General features: G+C 63.2%; 2 protein-coding genes across 3 annotated transcripts in view; one reads left to right on the forward strand and one right to left on the reverse strand.

Annotated features, from left to right (window-relative positions):
* Window positions 1-1,451: 1,451 nt before the first annotated feature.
* Window positions 1,452-23,081, reverse strand: WARS1 (tryptophanyl-tRNA synthetase 1). 2 transcript variants are annotated; one of them, XM_028506436.2, is made up of 11 exons: window positions 22,987-23,081; window positions 17,768-17,925; window positions 12,183-12,387; window positions 11,150-11,258; window positions 8,936-9,055; window positions 8,426-8,608; window positions 6,918-7,018; window positions 6,037-6,149; window positions 5,662-5,835; window positions 3,497-3,637; window positions 1,452-2,552 (listed from the first exon to the last, which is right to left on the reverse strand). In XM_028506436.2, the coding sequence occupies exons 2-11, from the start codon at window positions 17,867-17,869 to the stop codon at window positions 2,391-2,393; spliced, it is 1,410 nt and encodes a 469-aa protein (XP_028362237.1). In that variant the 5' UTR covers window positions 17,870-17,925; window positions 22,987-23,081; the 3' UTR covers window positions 1,452-2,390. The 2 variants fall into 2 exon arrangements, with proteins under 2 accessions (XP_028362237.1, XP_035869866.1); XM_036013973.1 differs by lacking the exon at window positions 22,987-23,081 and adding an exon at window positions 22,091-22,112.
* The window catches only part of WDR25 (WD repeat domain 25), a 95,654-nt gene continuing 94,430 nt past the window's right edge, over window positions 22,806-24,029 (forward strand). The window contains exon 1 of the mRNA XM_036017597.1: window positions 22,806-23,226. The gene's annotated coding sequence lies outside the window, so the exon portion shown is untranslated. The remainder of the gene's footprint in view (window positions 23,227-24,029) is intronic.

Raw genomic sequence — 24,029 nt, forward strand, 5'->3', positions numbered from 1 at the left:
GGCTTTCGGGTGTCACCTGCTCAGCGCCCACAGGGCCCCGGTGTGTGGTCCGGTCACACACCCCCTCCCCCACCCGAGACTGGGAGCTGTCCAGGGGCAGCAGCTGTCTGGTCTGGAGTCCACCGGCGCAGCCCGGCCCATGCAGGTGCTCAGGGCTGCAGCGTGGGCGTGGACAAGTAAAAGCATGAGGCCCTGCACCACTTCCCGGGGGTCCGTCCAGGTGGAATTAAAGAGGCTGGCGTGCTGGCCAGGTGCCGGGAGGTCGGCAAATGAGAGGGTTTGCCGTGGCAAACCTGGTGCCGCATCTGCATGCCCCTGCCCTGGAGAGGGCTCGGGCTGGGGGCGGTGGGGATGCCCGTGGTGGGGGAGTGGCTTCGCCGGAAGTCCTCGCTGTCCACAGCCTCTGGGTAGCAGGGTCCTTAGGGCCGACCCAGCCCTTCTTCAGAAAAGGGGGCACCGGGGTGAGGGAGGGGGGCGGGCCCAGAATGAGTGGGGCCAGAGCTGGGTCTTCCCACTAACGGCACCCCTTCACAGGCTCAGGGTGCCCCAGAAACACCATGTGGGGGTGACGGGTGTTCACTCAGCGGACCCGAGCCGGGCCCTGGCCCCCGGAAGGGAGGCTGGCGGAACGCCCACGGGAGAGCGGGTCTGTCCGAGGCTGCGGCGCCGGAGGCCAGAGGCCGGAGCGCCCTGCCCGCTCTTGTCCCTGAAGTGCCGTCCTGGGTGTGGGCTCCCTCTGGCCGCCCGTCTGCCCGTCCCCCACTCGGATGACCATGGCCACGCAGGGGGTCCTCTACGCTGTCCCCACCAGGTCTGATGAGTGGACACCGACAGTCAGAGTTCTTCCGGCAGGAGCCCTGCCCTCGGGGGCTGGGAACCAAGCTGGGGTCACCCCCCGAACACCTGCTGGGCGGGCCATGACATCTGTCCTAATCCTGGCATCTGGGGTGGGGGTGGGGACGGACTCCACAACCCGCAGGTTTTGGCCAGAGGAAGGCAGGACAGGCCTGCTGTCAGGCTCACTGTGTGGTCTTGCACATGTCACACGCCCCTCTCTCCAACCTCAGTTTCCCCACTTGCTAGATGAGAGTGGGCGGGTGGAGTGAGCCGGGGCCCCAGGGGAACGAGCCCAGCCCACTCGGTCTGTCACTAGACAGCCCGGACTCTGCCCGGAGCACAGCAGCTTCTGGGGGGCGAAAACCAGGACCCCTGCCTGCATTCTCCCTCAAGCCATGGGGGGAGAAGTGAGGTGGGGGGGTCAGACCAGGGAAACTGCAGAGGGAGGGACAGGGGAAGGGCTGCCACCCCGCCTGCACCCCAACGGGGCCCCCAGCGCCCTCAAAGGCCACCCACGGAGGGGCCGCACGCAGGTCTCGGCAGCAGGCGCCAGGGGCCTGAAGTGAGGCCCCTGTCGCTGCCCAAACCCCAGACAGCACAGCCACACATTGGAGCACAGGAAGTTTATTTAGGCCAACAAGCAACAAGGGGGTAGGGTGCTCAGGAGTGGACCCCGCCCCTCCCCGGGGGGCTTTCCCAACCGTGCAGGCGGGCGTACTGCCGACTTGGGCCGCTGCGTGCTCTCTAGCCACGCCCCTCGCCCCCGCAGACCGCTGCGCCAGGCAAGTGTCGAGACCAAAGCGTCTGCAGAGGTGACAGGCGCTGCCCGGCTCTCGGGGTGGAGTGTCAGTGCGCAGGGTTCTGGGGCCGAGGCGGACAGCACCAGGTGGGCCAGGGACGGGGGCGTGACTTCTGGGGACACGTGTGGTCCAGAGAAAGTAAGCCGGACGTCTCTCCCACAAGGACTCTGTTTAATCGACGTGGCCCGTGCTAGCCGAAACCCGGTGTTTTGTGGCTCTCCGGCCGGGCGGCCTCTCAGGCACGCGCACAGCGCGGCTCTCGCCAGCGGTGTGTTTGGTGTCGGGGGCGATGGGCTGAGACGCCTCTGTGCCCATCACACTCCCCACCTCACCATCGGGAGCACCTTCCGGTTTTATGGCGGTGGCGCCCGGACCCCGGGTGTGCGCCCACAGAACACAGGCTCTTTGCCGGCAGGCTGTGCGGGTCCGTTTGCAACCGCAGATGTTTTCAGATGGGGCTCCTCCTCTGGGCCGGAGCAGGCTGGCCAGCGGACAGCGGCGCCCCGGACTCCGTGTCCCGGGGCTGCCTTACGGGAGAGACTCCGGGGGGACGGGCCCCGCCCCCGGCACCCAGGCAGTGCACAGGGGTCTGTCCTCGAGAGACAGCAGGGGTGACATTCGCAGGCAGGACAGTGTTGGCAGACACATGGGACTCCCCGACGCCAGGCCCAGTGACGGCCGGGGGCGGGGCCTGGCGCAGCGGGGGGCTGCTGGGCTGGGGCGGTCAGGAGGGGTGAGCAGGTCGAATGGGCGTTACTGGAAGTCGTAGAACAGCTTCCGGGGAGTCATGAACTCTCGGACTATCTCGTCCGTGACCTCCTTGCGCCGGGCCTGGTGCTCCGCGATCAGGGGCTGCAGCACCTCGATGAGCTCCTTCTTGAGCTCGCCGGTGAGCATGGCTCCGCTGGAGTAGTCCTGCCCGCGGAGGAGAGGGGTGTGAGGGCCGGCCCCGCCCTCCCACGGCCTGCCCGGAGCCTTAAACTGCGCCTTCCTAAAAACGGGGCTCGGTCCCGACTGCGGGCGTGTGGCTCCGACCTGCCTCAGCCGGCGGAAGGGGGGAGGGCGTGCAGATGCAGCCGCCCTGCCTGGGGAGCTGGGGCCGGGCCGCCAAGCGCACGGACCCACGGCCGCTGCCCCAGCCTCGCCGGCTTCTGCACGGCGCTGCGGCCTCTCCCGCTTCTTGACAGTAAAGGGAACGCGGACTCGCTGAGCAGCCTCACGAAGGAAGCGCTGACACCACCCCGAGGGGTGGCGAGGCCAGAAGCCCTTGCCCCGGGGAGAATGCTGCTGCTGCTGCTCTGCTGTTCCTCAGATTCCCCCGGCTCACTGCTCTGCCTGCGGGTCCACTTCGTGCCCCCCCCTTTTCTTGTATCACGGCTGCAGGGTGTCACCCGTGCCACCGAGCCTCGCACACCCCCGCCCTGTGATGGGCCTAGTGACCGCCGACCCTGCTGTCCGGCCTGTCCTGTCTGCGAACGGGGTGCTCGTTCCTAGTCGGGGCCACGGGGCTGCAGAGGCCCGAGAGCTAGAAAGCTGGGGCCAAGGCTGAGAGCACCCTGCGGGGTCTCCACGGCCACGCTGCTCCCGGAGGGCCGTGCCGGCAGCTCGGCCGCCCCTGCTGGGGCCGGGAAGCGCCGGGCTCACAGCTGCAGCCAAGCCCGCGCCCTCGGGAGGGAGCTGTTTTCACGTGGACGGAGCCCTGACGTGAGTGCGGTTAAGCCTTCTGGGCGGCCGCTGCATAAACAGCAGCTTGCCTCCCCCTTCCGCGAGTGTCTGCTCTCGAGGGTTTGGGGCACCCGGGTGCACACCCGTCCACCCGCTCAGCTTCAGTCCCGGGGGCCCGGCCCCCCCCACCTCACCTTCCTGATCTGCTCCAGCTTGTCGTCGTCCTCCAGGAAGAAGGTCAGGTACATGTAGGACACGTCCACGTCGCAGTTACCCCCGAGCTGCCTGTGCTCCTCGATGGTGTCTCTGCCTCCGGAGAACGCGTGCTTGTTGACCTGCGCCGGCCGGAGACACACACACGCTAGCCGGGCCCAGCCGCCGGCCGGAGCCTGGGAGCTGGCGGTCACGCCAGGTCCTGGCTGGAGGGGGGCCGGGCTTGGGGCGGAGGCAGGAGGCCCGTAGACAGCTCCCCCTGCCAACCCAGGGGTCCCCGGGACCGCGGGCCTCGCCGCAGGGAGGGGCTGCGGGGGGCGGAGTTGCTTCGTGCCCCGAGCCCCAGAGAGAACAGGGTCAGGAACTTGGACATGTGGGGGAACGTCCCGCAGTGCTCCCTGGAACGAGCTTCAGAGAGAGGACAGACGCCCGCCACCTCCAGAGAGACACAGACAGCTGGGGTGGCGGGGCCGCCACCGGAGGACGGGGTGCAGCAGCCCCCCCACCCCCAGAGCAAGCCCAGCCGCTGCCTCCCCCCAGGAGAGAGTGGCAGGCAGGGGCGGATGGCTCAGGGGCTGGCACGGGACCCAGGACACCTGAAGGAGGGCCCGGCTGACACTTCAGGAGCTGCAGACAGACAGACTCGCAGACGCACGCCAGGGACCACTGAGGAGAACCCCGGAGGAACCAGGGCCAGGAGGGAGAGGAGGAAGCCAGGAAGGACAGAGTCCCCCCGTGTCCTTTCAGTGAGGACTGAGGACACCTGCCGTGCGCACGCGTCACCCTGTCCTGTTTGGGGGGGAGGGGGAGGGGGAGCGGGGTGACCGAGCCAGCGCGTTCTCAGCGGGAGGTTTAGTGGGCCCCCTGGGGCCCCCAGGACAGGCCACCCTCGGGACGCAGCACGCGGGCGGCGCGCAGTGCGGTGCGGGCCAGCCGCCTGCTGCAGCGGCCCCAGGGAGCGCGGCTCCCGAGACGAGGAAGCTGCTCGCGGTGCTGGGGTGTGGACCTTCGGGGTGTGGGGGGGCCTGGCGGGGGGTAGGGGCTGGTGGGGGGCCCCTTCCCTCTTCCTGACAAAAAAAGGAACGAGTCATACAATCATCGTATTTGAACCACAGAGGCTGCAGGAAATACAAAGTAAACAGGCCAGGACTCGGCGTGCTCACGGGCAGGCACGTGGCAGGCAGCTGGTGGCCATGCCGCTGCGTCCCCTCTCGGGGTCCTGCTGCGACTCCCGGGAAGAGGCGGAGCCGCAGAGTGGGACTCGGCCCGGCCCCACCCTGCCCCACCCTGCCCTGCCCGTAGGCCACTTGTGCCCCTGGTGGCCTCTGTGGCCGTGCACTTCCTGACCTGGCTCACGGCCACCAGCCTGCGGGTCCCTCAGCGGGTGACAGGCGCCCCAGAGCCAGGAACGACTCGTCTCCAATAGCATCTCAGACCCAACAGAACCTGCTCCGCTGCAGCAGCGGGAGCTGCCCGGGCACCCCCGGCATGCCTGCGCTGGGCACCTGGGCCCGTAGGGAGAGGCAGAGGAGGACAGAGAGAGCCCACCGACACAGCTTCCGGTGGGTGGGGCCGGGGGCTGGGGTGCCGTCTCCTTGAAGAAGGCTTCGGTGCGAAGAAGGGTTTTCCTGCCGTGAAGCAGAGCCTGCCGGGGGCTCCCCGGAAGGCTGGGCCCCGCAGCGGCTCAGGCGGTCGCACTGCGCGCTTCAGACACGGGCCTGTGCCCCCGCTGTGACCTTCCAGCCCGCAGACGCACGTCTGGGCTCAGAGGACCCGGCCGCTCGAACGAATGCCCAGCTCCCACTTCCCTGGTGACTCGACCAACGCTGACTGGGCCCCCGGCGCGCCGGGCCAGGCGGGGCTCCGCGAGAACACCAGCCGCCGAGGCCCGTGGTGGCTGCTCACAGGCCAGCAGCTCCGCCGGTTTTTCAGGGGCGGGAACGGGGCCGCCCCGGTCACCCCGACCTCGTCCTCCCCGTGTCTCTAAGAGGAACACACTGCACTCTCCCGGTGGGACTCGACGTGAGGAGCCGTGAGCAGAGCGCCCGCCGGCTCTGGAGCACAGCTCCGCTCAGAAACCAGAGACGCACCGCGCAGCCCTCTGCCCCCGAAGGGGAGCCCCCCCCCCCCCGGCCGCCGTGCTCACCTTGTCCTTGATCTGCCTGGCCGAGTCCGTGAGGAAGATGGAGGAGTTGGCGTCGCTGGCGCTCATCTTGGTCTGCGCCCCCTGCAGCGCCGGGAAGAAGGTCGAGTGCAGCAGCGCCGGCTTGGGGTAGCCGATCCTGGGGGCCACGTCCCTCGTCATCCTGAAGTACGGGTCCTGGGGGCAGAGGGGGCCTCTGAGGACGCCGAGGGGGCTCCACAGCGCCCCCAGCTCCCAGTCGGGGTACGGAGCCGGGTCTCCACCCGGCACCCCTCCCGGCCGCCTGCCCCGCTGTGCTGGCGGAAGCACACAGTCCGCCACGACAGGATGCCCCGCCCCGCCCCGCCCCGCCCCGCCCCACCCCGCCCCGCCCCGGACCTGGTCGATGGCGCAGGGGATGAGGCACTGCACATCCGACTTGGCTCCGAAGATGTGGGGGAAGGAGTTGCTGAAGGAGGGCGCGGCCTGGATGGCGGGAAAGCTGATCTTCCCTGGGAGGAGGACAGAGGGCGCTCAGCAGGAGCCCGAGCCCGGGCGGTGGGGGGTGGGGGGAGGGCCCGAACAGGCTCTCGCCGCCAGGGAGGGAACCGTCACCCAAGGAAACGTGACAACTACAGAAAAGAAGGAACAGACCTAGGGACCAGTTCGCGCCTCTTTTCACCTGTTTTCTCTGTTTCCACACGTTTTAGTTGTGATTCTACTCTATTTCCCCCCTTGCCTTCGTCACGTCGTAGCGCTGGCCCGGGCCGCTGTTAAACCCGGTCTGTCTCGTAAACGCATCACCCGGAGTTTAGCGCCCCCCCCCCCCCCCCCCCGTCGCCCCGCACCGTGCGGTTATCTCAGCGGCGCTGCCCCGGCGCAGAATGCACTCCCACAATCTGGGGGGGGGGGGGGGGGGTGCTGCCACTGCTGTTTGCTGAGACCCACCAAACGGGGGGGGGGGGGTTCTGGTGGACCTCGCCACAGTGCGGGGCACTCAGACGCCCCCCGGGGCCGCACCGCGAGCCACGGGGCTCCTCGGCCGTCTGTGCAGGGCCCTTCCTGCTTTCTCCTCGGCCTGAAAACGGACGGCTGAGGGGAGGGGCAGCCAGGACCCTGCGGGACAGCTCCACGTGCCCAGGACAGTGGCCGAAGGCCCGGCACTGGCTCCTCCCGTTCCGAGGAAGCCCCTTGGGGTTTTCCGCTCCAAGAGCCAGGGCGCACGGGCGCCGCCCTGGGCCCGCCAGCTGCGGGCGGGGCAGGCAGCAGCGACTCCTTACCGATGGAGTCACTGTCCGTGAAGCCGAAAATGCCTTTCACTTGGTTGAAGGTCACGTGCTTCTGAATCTTCACCACGTTCTTGTAGAAGGCTGGGGTCGACCTGCAGAGACAATCAGAATCAGACCCCAGGCACAGGGCCTTCGGTCAAGGTCAAAGGCACAGGCGGTGAAGCTGGTAGGGGCCACGCCAGCCGGGTTCACGGACTTGGGAGGGAGGCGGCCCACAGCCACGGCAGGCACAGCCCGCACGGCAGGTGGGCCTCAGTCGGTGGAGCCGCCCGGCACGCAGGCACGCCAGGGTGGGGCCACCAGGAGACAGCAGGCCACAAGCAAGAGAGGCTCGAACACGACCAGGTGCGGGCCAGTGGCCGACAGGAAGCGCCGGCATGCCCCCGGGCTTGGTGGCTGGCCATCCTGGGGGGCTCCAGTATGGGAGCCCCAAGGAGGCGCCTCTGGAGAGACAGACTGTGCCCTGTGTTTCGGGAGACGGTCTGCGGCTCGGTGCCAGACCAACCGACCGCCCGGGAAGGCACCCCTGGGCCCATGGAGGAGGGCCCGCCTCGGTGCAGCCAGCCCCCCACCTCTGGCCACCACGGCCCCTCCACTGTGGGGCAGCCTCGACCACAAGGCTCTCTCCTGCATGGGGAGGGCTGTGGACGCAAGGCCTGGATCTGTGGCAGCCATCCTGCGAGCAGAGGGAACTCGGCTAAGGGTGAAGCAAACATGGTGGGGGGCGGGGCATTAGCTGATGGTGCAACAGGACCCCAGCCCTGGGGCGTCTGAGCCGTGTTTCTGAAGAAGACCGACCCTGGGGGACAGGCCCCTTCCCTGCTGCAGTGGTGCCCACCGCCGAGGCTTTGGCACCGGTGAGGAGTGACGTGTTGGGCTGCGTCCCGCAGACGACGGCCGAGTGTCAGTCCACCCCTGCGGAGACCACCTGCCTCTCACACCTCCAGGGCTGCAGGGGCGGGCCCCCGAGCAGCGCAGTGTTGGGGGAGCGCTGGCGGCAGCACTCGGGAGCACCTGCCGGCGCCAGGCGCTGCTCGGGGCGCCCTGCGTGTGTGCGGTCTGCATGGGGCACCCCGGCGAGCCATCGGGGGCTCTGCGCGCAGGTCCTCCTTCCTCCTGTCCTCACGGGGCTTAGCGTCACCTGCCGACTCCCCTGGCTGGAAGGGGCCCTGAGAGAGTGGATGGACGGGTGCCCCGCTGGCCACTGGGCCCCAGCAGCAGCCTGGCGCGCAGCAGACACTCCACTGGCATCTGCTGACTGAGGGAGCTGGGCGAGCAGGCCGGGGCCGCCGAGTCTCACGGAAGCTGAGGTCAGGGTGGGAACACAGGCAGGCGCTGTGGGCCCCTCTGCCGGGCCGCCTGGCACTGGCACTGAGACCCCTCCCGGGAGATGGGGACTCGGAGAGCAGAGGCCCAGAGGCCCACGGGCGGCCGGGAGCGGGCCGGGTCAGGCGCCGCCCCTCACCCCTCACCCCTCACCCCATGTAGTCGCCCCTCACCCCATGTAGTCGAGGTCGGAGAAGATGAGGGTCTTGTTGATGTCGAAGCCGCAGGCGATGATGTCCTTGGCGTTCTCCACGGCATAGCCGTGGGACTGGTCCAGGGTCAGGTCCTTCCACAGGTACTTCTCGTCGTCCGTCATCTGGATGACCAGGGGCACGTTGAACACGTCCTGCAGCCACCTACGAGACACGGGGAGGGGCTGACACCTCCTTCTCCCTGCAGGAAAGCGCCGTGCGGCGCCTGAACGCACAGTTCCTACAACAACTGGCGTCGAACCCTCCTTGCCTCCCTGGGCGGCACGGCCCGGTTTGGTGGGCTGGGCAGCGCCCTGCACAGTGAGAGAGAGGTCCCTGGTCTAACCTCCAGGCAGGACCCACGCCTGGGGGTGGGGGCGGGTTCGGTCCCCGGTTTCTCTCCTTCCCCTCCCCTCTAAAAACAGTAGAATAAAAAAAATAAAATTAAAAAAGAAAAAAAAAAAGAGGCAAGCCCCCTGCCACAACACTCACTTGGTGAAAATGAAGGGGATGAGGTGGCCCAGGTGCATGGCCTCGGAGGAGGGGCCCCTGCCCGTGTACAGGTAGAACGGCTTCTTGTTCTCGTAGGCGTCGAGCACTTGGTTCATGTCCCTGCAGGGGGGGAGGGGGCGGCGCGGGTTTTCCGGGGGAAGGCAAGGTGCCCGGGCTCGCCCGGGGGGTGTCGGGACGAGCGGGAGGACCCGGTGTGTTATCCTGGGAGGTTACGTTAGAAAAAGGACAGGAAGTGTCTGCGGAAAGGGTTTCTCCTGTGATTGTTTTAAAAATAGAAGACACAAAAGGTTTAGGATAATGTGCTAAAAAAAAAAAAAAAAAAAAAAGCCCCAGCTGGTGTGGCCAGTGGCTTGAGCTCTGGCCTGTGAACCAAAGGGTCACGGGTTCGATTCCCAGTCAGGGCACACACCTGGGTTGCGGGCCAGGTCCCCAGTGGGGGGCACACGAGAGGCAATCACACAGTGATGTTTCTCTCCCTCCCTCCCCCTCTCTCTATAAAATAAGTAAAATCTTAAACACACGCACACCCCGGACTGGGGGATCTTCCCAGTCATCACCACTAATACGTCATCTGTGTTCCCCACCGTCCTGTCCTGGGGGACGCCAGGCCAGCGCCGCACAGTCCCTGCTTGGAGCCACCAGCTGCTCAGAGCCAGGTCGGGCAGATGGCAGGTGCCACGGGGTCTGACTGAGGGGGTCACTCTGGAGTCACCCGCCCTTCCCAGGGTGGGGTCCACAGACGAGGCCCCCCGGGGGCTCCCCTTCCTGGCTGTGTCGGAACCTCACGGCTGCTGTGTCCACACTGCACCTGCCCGGGCCCCACCCTCAGACGTGCTCACCCCCAGGGTCTGGGGTGACATCCGGGAAGCCATGTTTTTCTAAAGCCCCCCCCCCCAAAGTGACTGCGATGTGGGGGCAGGGTGTGAAGCCACCTCTCGAAGGTGTGACTGTTTCTTGGTTCTGGGCAGAGTTTCCCCAAATAAGAGAGAAGCGGGTGTCTTTTCCGGAGGTCCGGGCGGAGGCCGCCCGACAGGATTCTGAGGGTGCCTCCGCGGAGCCCTGAGCAGGCCACCTGCGCTCGCCTCCGGGCCGACAGGGTCAGGGGTGTCCTGGCTTTCTGTGCTTCCACACCCCAACCCCCTCGGGCGGCAGCGGCGTTCTCACACTTGAGAACGGCCCTGACCTTCCGGCCCCACACCCCCCGCAGCTGACACCGGTGCTCACTGCGTGTCTGTCTGTGTGGGACGTGCAGAGCGGGCCGCCTGCAGACTCCGGGAGTGGGGTGGGGTGGGGGTGGGGCGGCTCGTAGTTGCCCGTGGCAGTCAGGGAGAGGGACAGGTGGGGACCGGCTGCTCAGGGCAGGGGTCTCGTTTCAGGGTGACGGAAATGTTCTGGAATCAGAGAGTGGTGATGGCTGCACAGCCCGGTGAACAGCCTGAAAAAGCGACTGTTTATCTGCAGAAGCTGAATGAGATCTCACGAAGGAAAAGGCTGGGTGAGGCCCGGGGCGCCCCTAGAATTCGAAATGTTGGGCTGCCTGGTGACCACCCCTGTATGCCCCCCTGAGACTGTGAAGGGGGAGCAAAGCAGAACGCCCCCCGCCCCTTGCACTATCAAGTCCACGAACAGAACCTGGAAAAGGGGCCAGCCGCCCCAGGTGACCTGCGACCTGCGGGTGGGAGCGGCAGCAGCCCTTCGGCGGCGCCCGGGTTCTGATGTCATCCGCGAGGCATTTCCGGTCTGGGCGGGGGAGCGCTCCGCCGCGCGTGCGCCCCCCCCGCCTCTCTCTCGGGACTATTTGCGAACAGGCCGGCACAATGCAAGGAAGAGGGGGCTTGCGGTTTCAGGAAGCCCCTGCTCACTGTGTGGGGGACGCGAACCCGGACACAGTGTGGCACCAATCTCGTCTCGAGTTCCCCATGTGAACTGGGCCAGATGTGCCCTTCCCCGTGTGAGCTGGGCCGGGTGTGCCCTTCCCCGTGTGAGCTGGGCCAGCGACGGGACCACGCGCTAAGGGCCAGAGGGCGAAGGGGCGGGGACGATGCCACCGCCAGCTGCCGGCAGGGCAGGAGGTGGGTGCAGGCCCCTGCCAACTGCCTCCCACGGCCCCGGCCCCCCAGCAGCACTGCGGGAAGGGCCCCCACCCCATGCGGGGGACCGGAGGGGGGCGCAGGCCCGCGGCCGGAAGCTGACCTGTGAGAGAAGAAGATGCCTCTGCGCAGGAAGCGGTGTGGTTTCTGGCCCGTGGCTCTCTCGATCCGGTTCACCAGCTCTCTGTCGATTTTACTGCTTCCAAATCGAACTGGAGAAAGGACGGGGAATACGGAATCGGCGGGAGGTCTGGCGGTCGGGTGTTACTGAGACCAAGGGGAAAGGAGGGATCCACTCGAGTCTCAGTGAAGCCGCCCCCCGCCCCCCGTCTCTGCCCCGGCCCCGCCCCCAACCACCAGGTCCAGTGTCCTCCTCTGCAGTGACGCCGACAGCCGAGACCACGGCCGGCTTGACAGAAAACCACGCGCAGAGCGAAATGCCGTTTGGTCTGGACTGGGTTCCGGCGGGAAATGTTCAGAATGCACATGGGGGGCCGGTGCTTATTAACGCGTGGTTCACACATGCCGACAATGACACTTCTTAATGTTCCGAGCTGGCCGGGCCGAGCCGAGGCCCGTGCCGGAGCGAACTCGCCCTCACCGACGCAGTCACGTAGCGCGGGAGACGGCTGTGATCGGGAGCGGCCCGTTTCAGTTCTGTGCCTGCCTGCACGGCTAGCGGTGGTCTCAGGGGAGGGGCTTCCTGCGCAGGAAGGCCCCCGGGGAAGGGCCTGGAAGCGCCGGCGGGCCACCTGCCCGCAGCCGCCCTTCCTAAACTGACTTCCAGGCTTGCAGCTGCACGAGCAGCCTCCTGGGGGGGGGGGGGGGGCGGGCGGGGGGGATGCTTCGGTGACCTGTGACCGACCCGCAGACACTGAGCGGAAGACAACGCCCGAGGCTGCCCAGGTGCCTGTTTCCGCAGCCCCTCCCCACACCCTGCGAGCTCTCCACGGGGGTCACTGCTTTGCAATTAGCTTTACTGATAACTCAGTTTAAGCGTCGCCCTTTGGGAGTGGAACGCACCACCCAAGCGCCGCGGCTGTGTTTCTTGGCCTCGGAGCCGGACCGGACCTAGCGTCCGCTCGGCGGGAGGGGCACCCCGGAGCGGCCCCCAGGCCGGGGCTTCCCGGACCTACCGATGAGCTTGTCGTAGTCGACGCCCTTCGCGCTGCTCGTCTGCACCGTCCACGGGTCCACGAAGTCCTCCTCGGCTTCCGTGGCGCTGTCGCCCGCGGGCGCCCGGTCCCCGGGAGGGCTGTCGACCTTGTAGTCCTCCCCGGTGGCGGCTCTGTAGGCCATCTTCAGTGACAGCAGCAGCCTGACTGCGGAGTCCACGTCATCCTGACCACAGGAGGCCGGGCGCAGGCGAAGGCGTCAGCGACAGCCGACACTCGCCCCGCGTCTCCACGGCCGCACGCACACAGCACCTCGGCTGCCCCCGCGGCCAGCCTCACTGCCCCCGCCCCTTCCCAGCTGCCGAAACTCGGGACATGGAGAGGGGCAGGAGCTTGCCCGTGGACACACAGCAAGTGTGGGCCTGACTGTACTGTCTTCCCCTGCCGCTCTAGCGCTGTGGGTCACCACCAAACTCGGCGGGGGTGGTGGGGGTACTGGGGAAACGGTGTCCGCTGGCTAGGACAGAGCTGCTGCACCAGAGAGCCAGGCCCCCCCCCCCCAGTGCTGACGCAGGGGCCGTGCAGCAGGGCCCTCTGCCCAGGCCCGCCGAGCTCTGCCCCGAGCCGCCCTCCTGTTACAGGGTGCAGCCAAGAGGGGGGCCCCAAATAGGCATTTGAAATGGGGTCCAGAACTTAAGGTGTCCAGGAGATTTTGGGATGTCTCCATCCCCCCTGCCCATGGTGTGGGTTGGGGGGAAGGGACAAATGGAGCAGGGCCCTTGAGAGCTGTTTTGCATAGCAACAGCCTTGCAGCTAACCTCTGGGTTGGTCATTTAACATATCTATAGCCTTTGGCTGGTTGCATAGATATGCTAAGTAGCTGTGATCAGCTCTAAGACAGGGGAACAGAAGTAACTTCCCCACCCAGAAGTAACTTCCCCACCTAGGTGTAACTGGGGGGGGCAGGTCCCCTGCGTTACAGTGCCTGTGTGGGAGCTCAGAGAAGATTGGCTCCAGGACATGGGCCACGCCTGCCCAAACTCATGATGGCAGCCCAGTAAAGCTGAAAGGATACGAGTTCTGGCATGGGCAGCCTTTAGGAAGAGAACCATGCTGCTCTAGGAAGGTGAGCCATGCGCAGCCCTGAGGGGGAGAACCATGCTGCTTTGAGGAGGGGAACCACGCGGCAGCCATTGAGGAGAAGCACGCGGACTTGACGGAGTGGAGACTCCTGCATCCCAGAGAGAGAGGGAACCACGCGGCCTGGCAGAGTGGGGCCCCCACAGCTTTAGAAGGGGGAACCACCACCTGGTTTTAGCAGAGATCCCAGTGACTCAGCGGAGGGTGCCGGGAACCCAGGGAGGTCTCCCAGTCGAGATGGAGTTCTAACTGGGAAGAACCAGAGGACTGCCTAAGCCATGGACTTCTATTTCCTTTCCTGAGATACGGTACTCTGGACTGGGCAAAGGGGGAAGGAAGGAAGGACTGTGTGTTTGTGGGTGTTTTTAGGGACTTTGGGATTTTTTTGGTAAAGACATTAGGTCACTACTTTAAGTTTGTATAGCATCAAATAAACATTTCCTTTCCTTTTCACGAATCTCTGGCATTGAGAGACGTCTTTCCTCTGGCGGCGGACATAACCAACCCAGGGCCTCCTTTCAATAATAGTGTATCGTCCCAGGCCCCCCTTGTTGTGTGTTCTGTAACACTCCCACCCGCATAGACCCAGGCGGATGTTTACACAGACAGACGCAAACATGACGGCAGCGAGGCCCGCAGCGGCAGCTGGAAAGGACAGCACAGACGGAAAGAGGCAAAGAAAAACTGCGGGCTTTCAGGTCACGAGCCGAGGAGGGAGTCATACGGAACAGCTGTACTATTGCCCGCATCGTCTGCACACTGTCTGCTGTTCCCAGAGAAGCCCAAGGAAAACAAGGTGACGTGCACGCCCGGGGACTCCAGAAACGTGCCGAAGACCCCTCTTCCGGGAGCCCGACGTCCGGCGTGTCTCGGGGCGGCCCTGGTGAGGCAGAGCGGCCCGTATAACTGGCCTGGCTGCGCCAGCTCGCGGGCGAGGGACACCCACAGTCCAGTCTGCCTGCCACGGAACACATAGGCCTTTGCATTCGGAGCATTTACGCGACGTGCCGGGACCTGGACGTCCCAGTGCACAGCCACCCGCCCACTTCCTTGCCCTCACTCCTAACACGGACCGGAACGCCGAAACGGCATCTGAGAGCCCAGGCTCTGAACGAGGCCGGACACCGCAGACTGTGCACCGCCGCCTCGCACACCACGGCCTCGCACAGAGGTCGCGCTCAGGCAGGGCTGTCGGAGGGGGAGGAGTCTTGGGGGGCCCTGTCGAGTAGGGGCGGTGACTGGGAGGCCGGGGACGGCTCTCGTGATGCTGTTTCCCCATTCGGGTGCGGGTCACACCGGCGTGCATCTCACTGTGAACACCCACTGAGCTGCCCGCCAGCAACCCCAGGGCCCTTCGGAGCGAGCGGGGGGTTTCCGTGGAAGGAGTCCACGGAAAAGAAGAAGAAAAAGAAGAAGAAGAAGAAGAAGAAGGGCCCCACTCTCCATCTTCACCCCCCACACCGGGGTCGTCTCTCGAGTCCTGCTCTGGCTGTGCATGACCCCCGCCACTGTCTCCCGCCAGAGCCCCCAGATTCTAACCCACCCCCGTCAGAAACCCCGCTGCAGCGAGCTGCCGTCCCTGACCACGGCGGGGCTCACCCCTGCAGGACGCGAAGAGGGCCGGGGCCCAGGCCCAGGCCGCGGTCAGAGACCCAGAGCGGCTTTCTTTGCTGAAAGCGACTTTCTAAAACACCGGGGGCTCCTACTGTCCTGCATTTCACGGTCAAGCCCAAGTTTACTTCTGAGTTTTCACCTCTCGGCTCTGGTCCCAGTGTGCGCCCTCTGACCCCTCCCACCGAGTGTCGGCCGGCTGAGGGTGGGCGCCGCAGGGCTGCGGAGGGGGCGGCTGCAGAGGGGCCGTGGAGCTGCGCTCAGCGCGGTGCCTGTGTGCTGGAATGTGAGCGCAGCTGTGACTGCTGAGAACTACTAGTAAACATTCATTAAACGTTAGTAGAATTTAACGTTAAATGGACAAAATGATAGCTGTCAATTCTCAAAACGGGTCTAGGGATCCTTGTTTTAGGGTTTTTTTTGAAACAGCGGCATAGCCTTACCCACGTGCCCTGTCTGGTGGGCGACCCCGTCCTGAGGAACCGACCCCCTGTTCTGACATCACTTTCTTTCCGTACCCCTATTTCCTTCTTCCTCCACGTCAGGGTTTACTTGGGTCCAGGAGACAGAGTACCCCCCCCCCCCCCGGGGCGAGCGTGAGGTGGCGGACTGTCTGGTGAGAGCCCGGGAGGAGACGGTTGAAAAGAAGACGCGGGGGTTGAAGGTGGGGCCGAGGAAGTCGTGGGGAGCAGGCTGCCAGGTGACCGGGGAGCGGAGGCGTCCCAGGGCAGAGGGGCGTGCCAGGCGCCCCCCTCCTGAGACCCTCCGCACAGACGGCACAGAGATCCCCAGGAAGGCGAGGGCGTGCCCCTGCGAGGACAGAGGACGCGGAGAGGACACCGGCAGCAGGAGCCCAGGAGCTCGGAAGCTACAGGGTGACCGGTAACCGTGAGAACGGGTACTCGGATGCTGTGGGAATACAGGGCAGCGACTGGCCTGACTCGTGGGGCATCCCCAGGAGGTCAAGGCCATGAGTGGCTTCGGGTCCTCCTGGAGGTGAGTGGCCAGGGCGTGGGCTACAAAAACAGGAGCGCTGGTCGAATGTGTGTTCAAGGAGCTGTTATTCCAGTCTCCCCCGAGGGTCCCGCCGCAGCCGAGTGGGTGCCCCACCCACCCGGAGGTTCAGGGTCTGGAGAGGAACGGTGAACTCTGCCCACCCTGGGGCTCTCTGCCCCGCAGGGCAGCGCCCTGAGAACAAGGAGCTCAGGGCGGACCGGGCAGCCCTGCTCCTCCGCCCCACTGCACGCCGCAGGCAGCAGGCTGCACCTCTCAGTCCGCCGACCTCAGAGAAGAGGCCCGCAGACCCCAACGCTGAGGGCGGCCGGGCTGCTCTCCAGGTCGGGGCGACCTGCGCTGGTGAGCCCCTCCCCCAGGCGCCCAGGCCGGGACCGGCGCCTCCTGTTCCCCTCGGAAACCCCGGCAGCCGGCCGAGCACCAGCACGCGGGGGGTTGCCCCTAACTGGAGGGCCGAAGGAAGAAGTTAACTCGGAGGAAACGGAGTTTACAGAGGGGGCAGAGGACATCGGGAAAAGGACCACAGGGCCTCAGAGACAAAGGACGCTGCAAGTACACGGTGATTATGAGGAAAGGAACGTTCAGAGGTCAGATGAGCTCTGGAAGTTCAAGATCATAGGTTAAAAGTGAAAAACTGTGAAGAACAAGACGAAAAATAGGTCAAAAAGAAGATCAGAGTAGCAGTCTGAGTTAAGCAAACCAGCAAAGAAACACAGAAAACACACCAAGGAAGTGCAATTTCTGAGATGTGAAGGTCGTGAACTTCTGGCCCCAGAGGAGCCCTGAGCGAACGCCCACCCGGGGAACGTCCCCACTCCGGCAGGAAGACACAGGCCCTGCAAACCTCCATGGCGAGGGAGACAGGCCTCGCCCGCTTCCCCACCGCGAGCCCCGACCGCGGCTCAGGCTGCCTGGGGGCGGGGGCGGGGGGGACGGGAGGGGGTGCGCACTTGCGCCTCAGAGCTCTACACCGGGCCCCGCCGTCCCGCGCTGGTGAAATAAAGGCCCTTTCAGACCACACAAGAGCCACCGTTTCCTTGGCTGTGATCTTCTCAAACCACTGGAGGGTGGGCTCTGCCCAAGGGCAGCTCACCCGGAGGAGTGAGACACAGGGTTAGGGGACAGGAACCCCAGAGAGGCCAGGGAGCCCTGGGGGGGGGGCAGCGAGGGAAGGGCCCGAGGTGGGCAGGGTGGGAGGGGGGCCTCCAGTCCAGAGCAAAGCAGGTGCCAGGCTGGGGAGAGACCCCCCCACCCCGAGAAGGACTTGACAGACTCGTTGGCGTGAGGGCCTCCAGGCGACAGCCGCCCAGTGAGGGCGAGCCTGAGACCCGCTGCCATCGGGCCCTAACGGAGCCCGGCAGGAAGGGGTGCAGACAAGCAGACTCCGTTGAGGAAGGAAAGGCACTCAGTACACTCAAGGGGCCAGCAGCCCGCAGCGCTGCCGTGGCCAGAATCACGCAGATGCTGACATCAACCCGAGGACACGGGGCAGGAGGCTGGAGGGACGGGGAGCGCGCATGGCAGCACCAACCCCCTGCCTCCCGTGGGGAAAGCCTGGGCCTGGACCCAAGGAGTGACCAGGATGAGCGTGATTTAGATTCAGCTAAGACCACTGAAAATGCGCGTTTCTAAGGGCACGAAGTGGGGAGGGTGGGTGGACGACCATTGCATTTCAGCAGCCTCTCTCTCGGTGACAGGTGTCCAGGGGAGGACAGAGGGGAACACAGACAAGGCCGCAGCCGGTCACTGGGGGAGCGGCGCGCTCCCCGGCAGCACCACCCGACAGGAGAGGCTCGACGCATGCGCAGAGGCCGCGCAGAGACCCCCGCCGAGTCACCCACCTTGGACGCCTGCCCCGCCTTGAGGGCCCTCACGCGCTCCGCCTGGGCGGTGATGCCGTGGAACAGCTCCAGCCCGGAGGCGCAGCCCTGCTCGTCCGCCATGTCCCGAAGCCGGTCGCCGCTGGGCTGCGCAGGGGCTGCTCAGGGGTCGGGACGCGCTGTGAGCAAGAAGGAGGGCGGGGGAGAGAGTCATAAGGCATTGCGGCTTCTCCCCTCCTGTGTCTAGTCCTCCTTTCTCAAAAGGCTGGAGGGGAGTCGTGGTCAAGAACGTGGATAAATACCATTAATGAAAACACAAGCAGGAATTTGGGGTCAGGAGAAGGGGGAAAGAGGAGGAACACGTGCCAACAGCGAGGACTAAGGGAACTGCCGGCCTCCGGGGGACGGCGGAGGGGCCGCCGACCCAGCCCCAGCGCACCCCGCCCAGGACCCAGGGCGCAGGAAGCGCTGGTGTTTGCGGAGGGAGTTCACACCGAAGGGCTTTGATCACGCCCCACACGTGGGGCGAACTGCTGTTTACTCTTTGGTTGTGCTGCAGGTGAGTTCCCAGATGGCGGCCGCTGTGACCAGCTGTCGCCGGCCAGCTGCCGTTCTCCGGGGACGCAACACCCGGCTTCCAAATGAGGCGAGAACCACATAGGCCTGTGCATCACGCACGCCGCCTCGCTCAGTGCGGAACTCCGAAGAACCTTCTGCTAGTCGTCATTTACTGCTAACCTCGAAGGTGGGGGCGCGGGGCAAGCCACCTGATGCCGCCTCAGGGCGGACACCGGCCACAGCCAGCCCCCTCGTGGGCCAGTCTCTCGCCCTTTCTGAGGGTCTGCTTCCTCATCTACAAAACGATGCCCCCAGGAACCTCTCCACCTGCCTCAAGGGCTGTTACGAGAAGAAATGAGAACAAAAGTACAAGGTAGCGTTTTGTAAGCTGTAAAACCAGTGATCAACACCCCCCCCCCCCCCCCCCGCAGTGCTGTTCGTGAGGGCTCCGCCCGCGTCCGCTGCTGCTCCTGGACGGAGGGGGACCACAGCAACAGGGTTGCGACAGAGCGGCTGTCTCCCAGCTCCTCTGTGCCTGGTGCTGCTCCGGGTGCCTCCCACACGGCAGTTCACCGGAGCCTCGAGAGGCAGGTTTATCTCACAGACGAGTAAACTGAGGCACAGCAAGTGGCAGAGACGGGACACAAAGTCACGTGTCTTGGCCCAAGGGCTTGTACTCTCTAATAGTATCCCACAGACTACTGGGGGAGAGGGGGCCCTTGGCCCCGCCCCGGAAGGTGGGAACAACGTCGCAGCACGCACCGCGGGACGGCGCGAGCAGGCGTGCCAGCGCCGGCGAGCGCGCAGTCTAGCCCCGCCCGCCCTGCGGCAGGGGTCCCATGGACAACTGCTTTGCTCCTTTAACCATTTATAATGGTTTCCAGTAACTCTAGGGACCAAACACAGATTTGAGGGGTGATTTACTTTTACTTTCCTATTGCTAAACAGCCATTTGAGACGTGTGTGCACCCCCACTAAACCATTCTGCGCATGGTCGGAGACCACGATTCTTTTCCCTCCTGGCTGAGAATCCCCTCAATTCCCAGAACGGGAAGTTTGAAGACGTACTTAGATCACGGAGTGGGAAGTTCAGAGAAGTCTGTAAAATGAGAAGGAGCCCGGACCTGTGTGGTTTAGTTGGTTGGACATTGTCCTGCAAAGTGAAAGTCTATGGGTTCGATTCTCGGCCAGGGTCCATGACTGGGTTGCAGGCCTGGCCCCAGCTGGGGTGCGTGCAAGAGGCAAATCTCCTCTCCTTCTCCCTCCCCTCCCCTCTCTAAAAATAAATAAATAAAATCTTCAAAAAAAAAAAAAAAAAAAAAAAGGAATGCGGAAAAACCTCCGCCTGGCACCAGAGGCCCGTATCAAACAGCACAGGGGAGGAAGAAAAAGTACTTCCAGGCACAAGTGATCAAACACCATGTCCAGATTCCTGACCCGCACAGCTGGGCGCACAGTTTACTAAGTCCTCCCTTAATGTCACCGATCGGCTCTGCCACTTAGAGCAAACGATGCAGAAGCCGATTTTGCCACAGGCTGACCGACACACACAAGACTTCAGTTCCCGCAGAGTCTCACTGACACTATCAGTCAAGTTCCGAAGTCTGTGAGCAGGACCCAATCAAGGACAGATGGAAAGTACCCTGGAAAATCCCTGGGGAAGCGCCAGGTGCCCGGAGTGGGGGACCCCTGGACAGCCGGTCCCTGCCCGCTGTGCACAGCTGGACCTGGGGCTGCCTGGGGGGTTCGTGTTGGAAGGAAAACGTGGACCTTCATGTTTTTCTCTTCATCCTCACCAAGGGTATGTTTTTGGATTTTAGAGAGAGGGGAGGGAGGGAGGGAGAGAGGTGGTGGTGGGGGATATCAGTTGTCTCCTGTACGCACCCTGATCAGGGATTGAACCTGCAACCTTTTGGTGTACGGGATGACGCCCCAACCAACCGAGCCACCTGGCCAGGGCAGCACAGATCTTTATACATCAGAATCCCATCTAAGAAGAGGCACGTGGGAACTAAATCTGACCGAGGGGAAGATGAGTCTTCCTGCTCTTGTGATCACGAGGCGTGGGAATTCTCGCTGCGTGGGAACCGCCTACACCGTGAGTCTTATGTGCATGTATGATGCAACTTCACGAGGGATTACACTGGGCTGACCGCAGACAAGGGGAACACGCTACCGCCTCTCTCGTTTCGTGCACCCACCCGTTTGCCACCATTTCTCCCATCTAGTCAACACCCTCCTTTATTTCTTTAAAAATTTTAAAAAATCCTCATCTGAGAATATGTTTGATTTTGAGAGAGGGAAGGAGGGAAGGAGGGAGAAGGAGAGAGACCTAGATGTGAGAAACATCCATCGGCTACCTGCCGTACACACCCCGACTGGGGACTGAACCCTCAACCTAGGCACGGGCCCTGACCAGGAATCGAACCTGTGACCTTTTTTGGTGCACGGACAATGCTCCGACCAATAGGGATACCCAGCCAGGGCATCCTCCTTTATTTGTTTGTTAAGTGACTTTTAGAATGAAGTTTAACTTCAGAGGCGTTTAGCCTGGAGTCTGGAACTCCAGAATTTCATCACTCGCTGGCAGGCACATCGGTACATACAGAGGTCCCAGCAGAGTATCCAGGTTTCATTTTCTTTCCAAAGGGCTGTGAGAGACCACAGGGCTCTCAGGACCATTGTCTTAAGTGGTTACCCCATCAACTGTAACGTTAAGGGAAAATGCTTCATCTATTTAGCCAAGACTGTAACTTACAACACAGAACGGAAGGTACAGTCTGTGAGGCCCTCTCTTCTCTCCTCTAACAAAGCGCTGGGGGAACAGAGACCACCATGGCACACTCCCGAGCCGGTCACAGCACACCTTCGAGGGAAAGCGACAAGGCTCTTCAAAACTCACTCTCAATTCCCCTCTCAAAGACTTGAACCTTGTGCTCATTTGAAAGGTCCCATTGTTCTGGAGGCGCACACCAGGCACTCAAAGAAACTGGGTGTGGTTTGGGGATGAAAAGAATAATTACAGAACGTTCCACGGAAAACTCGGGGTTGTAATTCAGCCCACAGCTCAGCTCAGGACACAGGGGTCCTGCCAGGGTCCTGCCGTTTGGGGCAAGGGTGGCCTCAAGACAGCCAATTCCGGAGCTGCTGTGAGCGGCTGGGGAGGGGACCCAGGAGTTTCCGGGTGCCTGGAGAACCAGGGGTGGGACACCACCCCTCACCTCCTGGACGCAGGGCGTGGGCGACAAGAGCCTTGGACTCTCCAGTTCCTGGAGGACAAGGAGACGGCTTCTTTAGAGCAGGGAGTTCTAACACCTCTAACCTCGGCACGAATTATGTTCACTTTCTCTTTTGTAAACCCCGAGGAGGAAAGGTTATTTTTCTCTCCAAATAATAAAATGAACAATTACTTTAAAAGGCAAAGAAGACATTAATCTCTACGAAGTCAGACGTAAGGTATTTTTGAGTATCACAGTGAGAATGCTAATAATATGTTTGGATGTTGGCTCTTTACGGGGGTCTCGTCAGTGAAGAATATCACAGCCAACACGAAGGGGCTAAAGCTCAACTCATGACTCCAGACAGACAGCTGCTCACCCAGCATCTCCATCCCTGGGGAAGCTGGGAATCAACCTGAACTTTCCAGGTCAATGGGATGAAATAAAATGCCCAACATTCTGATTCTAAGACAGCCTCTTGCTCTTTAAGCCAAGGTTTCCAGCACTTTGGTAAAAGGCTGGTAAAATAAGGACTAAGCTGAGCCTAACCGAAGACAGCACAACATACCTGGGTTGTGGGAGGCACTGCACAGGCGGCCACCGGAGCAGCTGATATTGCTCTTGGCAGCTGGGCTTTTCTTTTATAGTGTTTCCCCTCTCTCTTTCAGTTTCCTTTTGAAAAGAGCCTTGTTTTTTTTTTTACACCCCACCCTTCGACTGTTTGCAGGAGGGGTTTCTTATAAATCACCCTGTTTCTCACCAGCACTTGAGTCCTGACCAACTTCCTTGATCAGACTGTCCAATCAGGGATGGGTGGTGTGCGCGTTAGGGGCGAGGGGGCGGGTGGAGACCAGTGAAACCTTCTTGAGAGTCCAGCCCTTCACTGCATTGCACGGCGAGTCCAATCATTGCATCAGCCACCGAATTCCCTACGTTGGCCTCGGGCTAACCTTTCCGCCCTCTTCCCGTTCCCCACCCAAAGAGACCCTGGAATGTCCCTGCGACTGGCGTGCACTGAGGCGGCGCAGTGCAGCAGGAAGATCAGGAATCTGGGGTCACACGGACCTGGGTTTTAAAGCCAGCTTTGACACTTTCTGATCTCAAGACCTTGAGCAAGTCAGATTACCTCTCTGCTTCATCCTCGGTTTCCTCTCCCGTGAAACGGGCATAAAGGGGCCTCCCAGCTTTACCGTGGAGGGGGCTGAGTGCGATACTAGAGGCAAAGACCCTGGCTTTGAGAAAAGGGAGGGGGTGGGAGAGATGAAGGGTCGGTGCCGGCCGGCGTGGGCGACAGGCCAGATGGGGGCGCACGGAGAAGGGCGCGAGGGGCGTGGTGGTGCCGGAACCGGCAGGCAGCGAGCCGGGCTCTCAGGACGACACTGCGGACCCTAGGGTACAGGCGGCTCCAGGAGGTCCAGGTCTTCAGGCGCCGCCCCGGCCTCCCCCCGTCATTCCCTCACTTACCAGCCCACGCGGGGCCGACGGCACTCGGCAGCACTGGTTCAGCCTCCTGGGCGTCCGTGGAAACGCCGTCCGGCTGGAACGACTTCCGGAAACGACTGCGCCTCATTGGCTGTTTGCGCGGGGGGAGGGGGACGGAGGCTACCGCTGATTGGCTGGCGGCCCTTGCGTCGGCGGAACGAGCTGGGAGGCGGAGTGCAGGCGGGTGGGGCTCCAGGAAGATCAGCCCTTCCGGTGCGTGCGGTGAGCGGCGGGCCTGGGGCGGGAGGTTGCTGGTACCCGGCGGTGGCCAGAGTGCCCCGCGCCCTTCAACTTGGACCTTTCCCCGCCGCTGTCCAGTCCCTCCTCTCCGGTTCTTCCCCGGACGCGCCGTGTTCTAGGCCATCCTCACCGCTCGCTCTTGGCCGCTCGGCTACCTCCTATTCATCCTTCAAACACCGCCTCTGGTCGTATCTTGTTTGTTGCCTTCATTAGTGTGTGGCCTCCGGCATAGGGTCCGTGTTTTGTGTTGAACCTCTGCCCACACCAGACCCAGAATAAGGATTGGCACAGAGGGGGCGATCAGGAAACTGAATGAGAATATCCGATTTTTTTTACTTTCTCTGTACTCCCCCTCCCACCATCGGGGTGCTGGGGATCAAACAGTGAACAAAACACGAGAAAGGTCCTGCCCTCGAGCCGCTGACACACCAGTGAAGGTCATTGCCGCTCCCTCCTTCCATAGTCTCATTTCTCCCATGACCTTTCCTTTGCTCCTGGCTGTACCTCTTCCTCTTAGTTTAATCACCCCGTCTTCCCATGAAACATTTCCCATTTTCCCTTCTGCCGTAGAAACATAAAAGGCAGCAAATACTTTTTCCCTAAAATTTGTCTTTGTCCTAATGGCTCCCCATCTTCTCCATTTTTGCCTGTTTTCTTTGTCATCCTTGCCTCTTTCTCTGACCTCATTTGGTCAGATTTGTTGCTTCTCATCATCTGCTCCCTCACCTCCCCTGAACATCACTCAGATGCCACCTGTTCTAGGCCTGCCCTGGCCTCCCTATAGG

The sequence above is a fragment of the Phyllostomus discolor genome, chromosome 1 (genome assembly GCF_004126475.2).
Source record: "Phyllostomus discolor isolate MPI-MPIP mPhyDis1 chromosome 1, mPhyDis1.pri.v3, whole genome shotgun sequence".
Lineage (NCBI taxonomy): Eukaryota > Metazoa > Chordata > Mammalia > Chiroptera > Phyllostomidae > Phyllostomus > Phyllostomus discolor.

Coding starts and splice junctions, on each gene's coding strand:
- WARS1 (XM_028506436.2), bottom strand. CDS start 17,869: ATGGCGGACGAGCAGGGCTGCGCCTCCGGGCTGGAGCTGTTCCACGGC. Junction 8,609..8,935: donor ATCCCCTTCATTTTCACCAA/GTGAGTGTTGTG, acceptor CGTGTCTCGTAG/GTGGCTGCAGGACGTGTTCA. Junction 3,638..5,661: donor CCAGGCAGATCAAGGACAAG/GTGAGCACGGCG, acceptor CGGCCGGCGCAG/GTCAACAAGCACGCGTTCTC.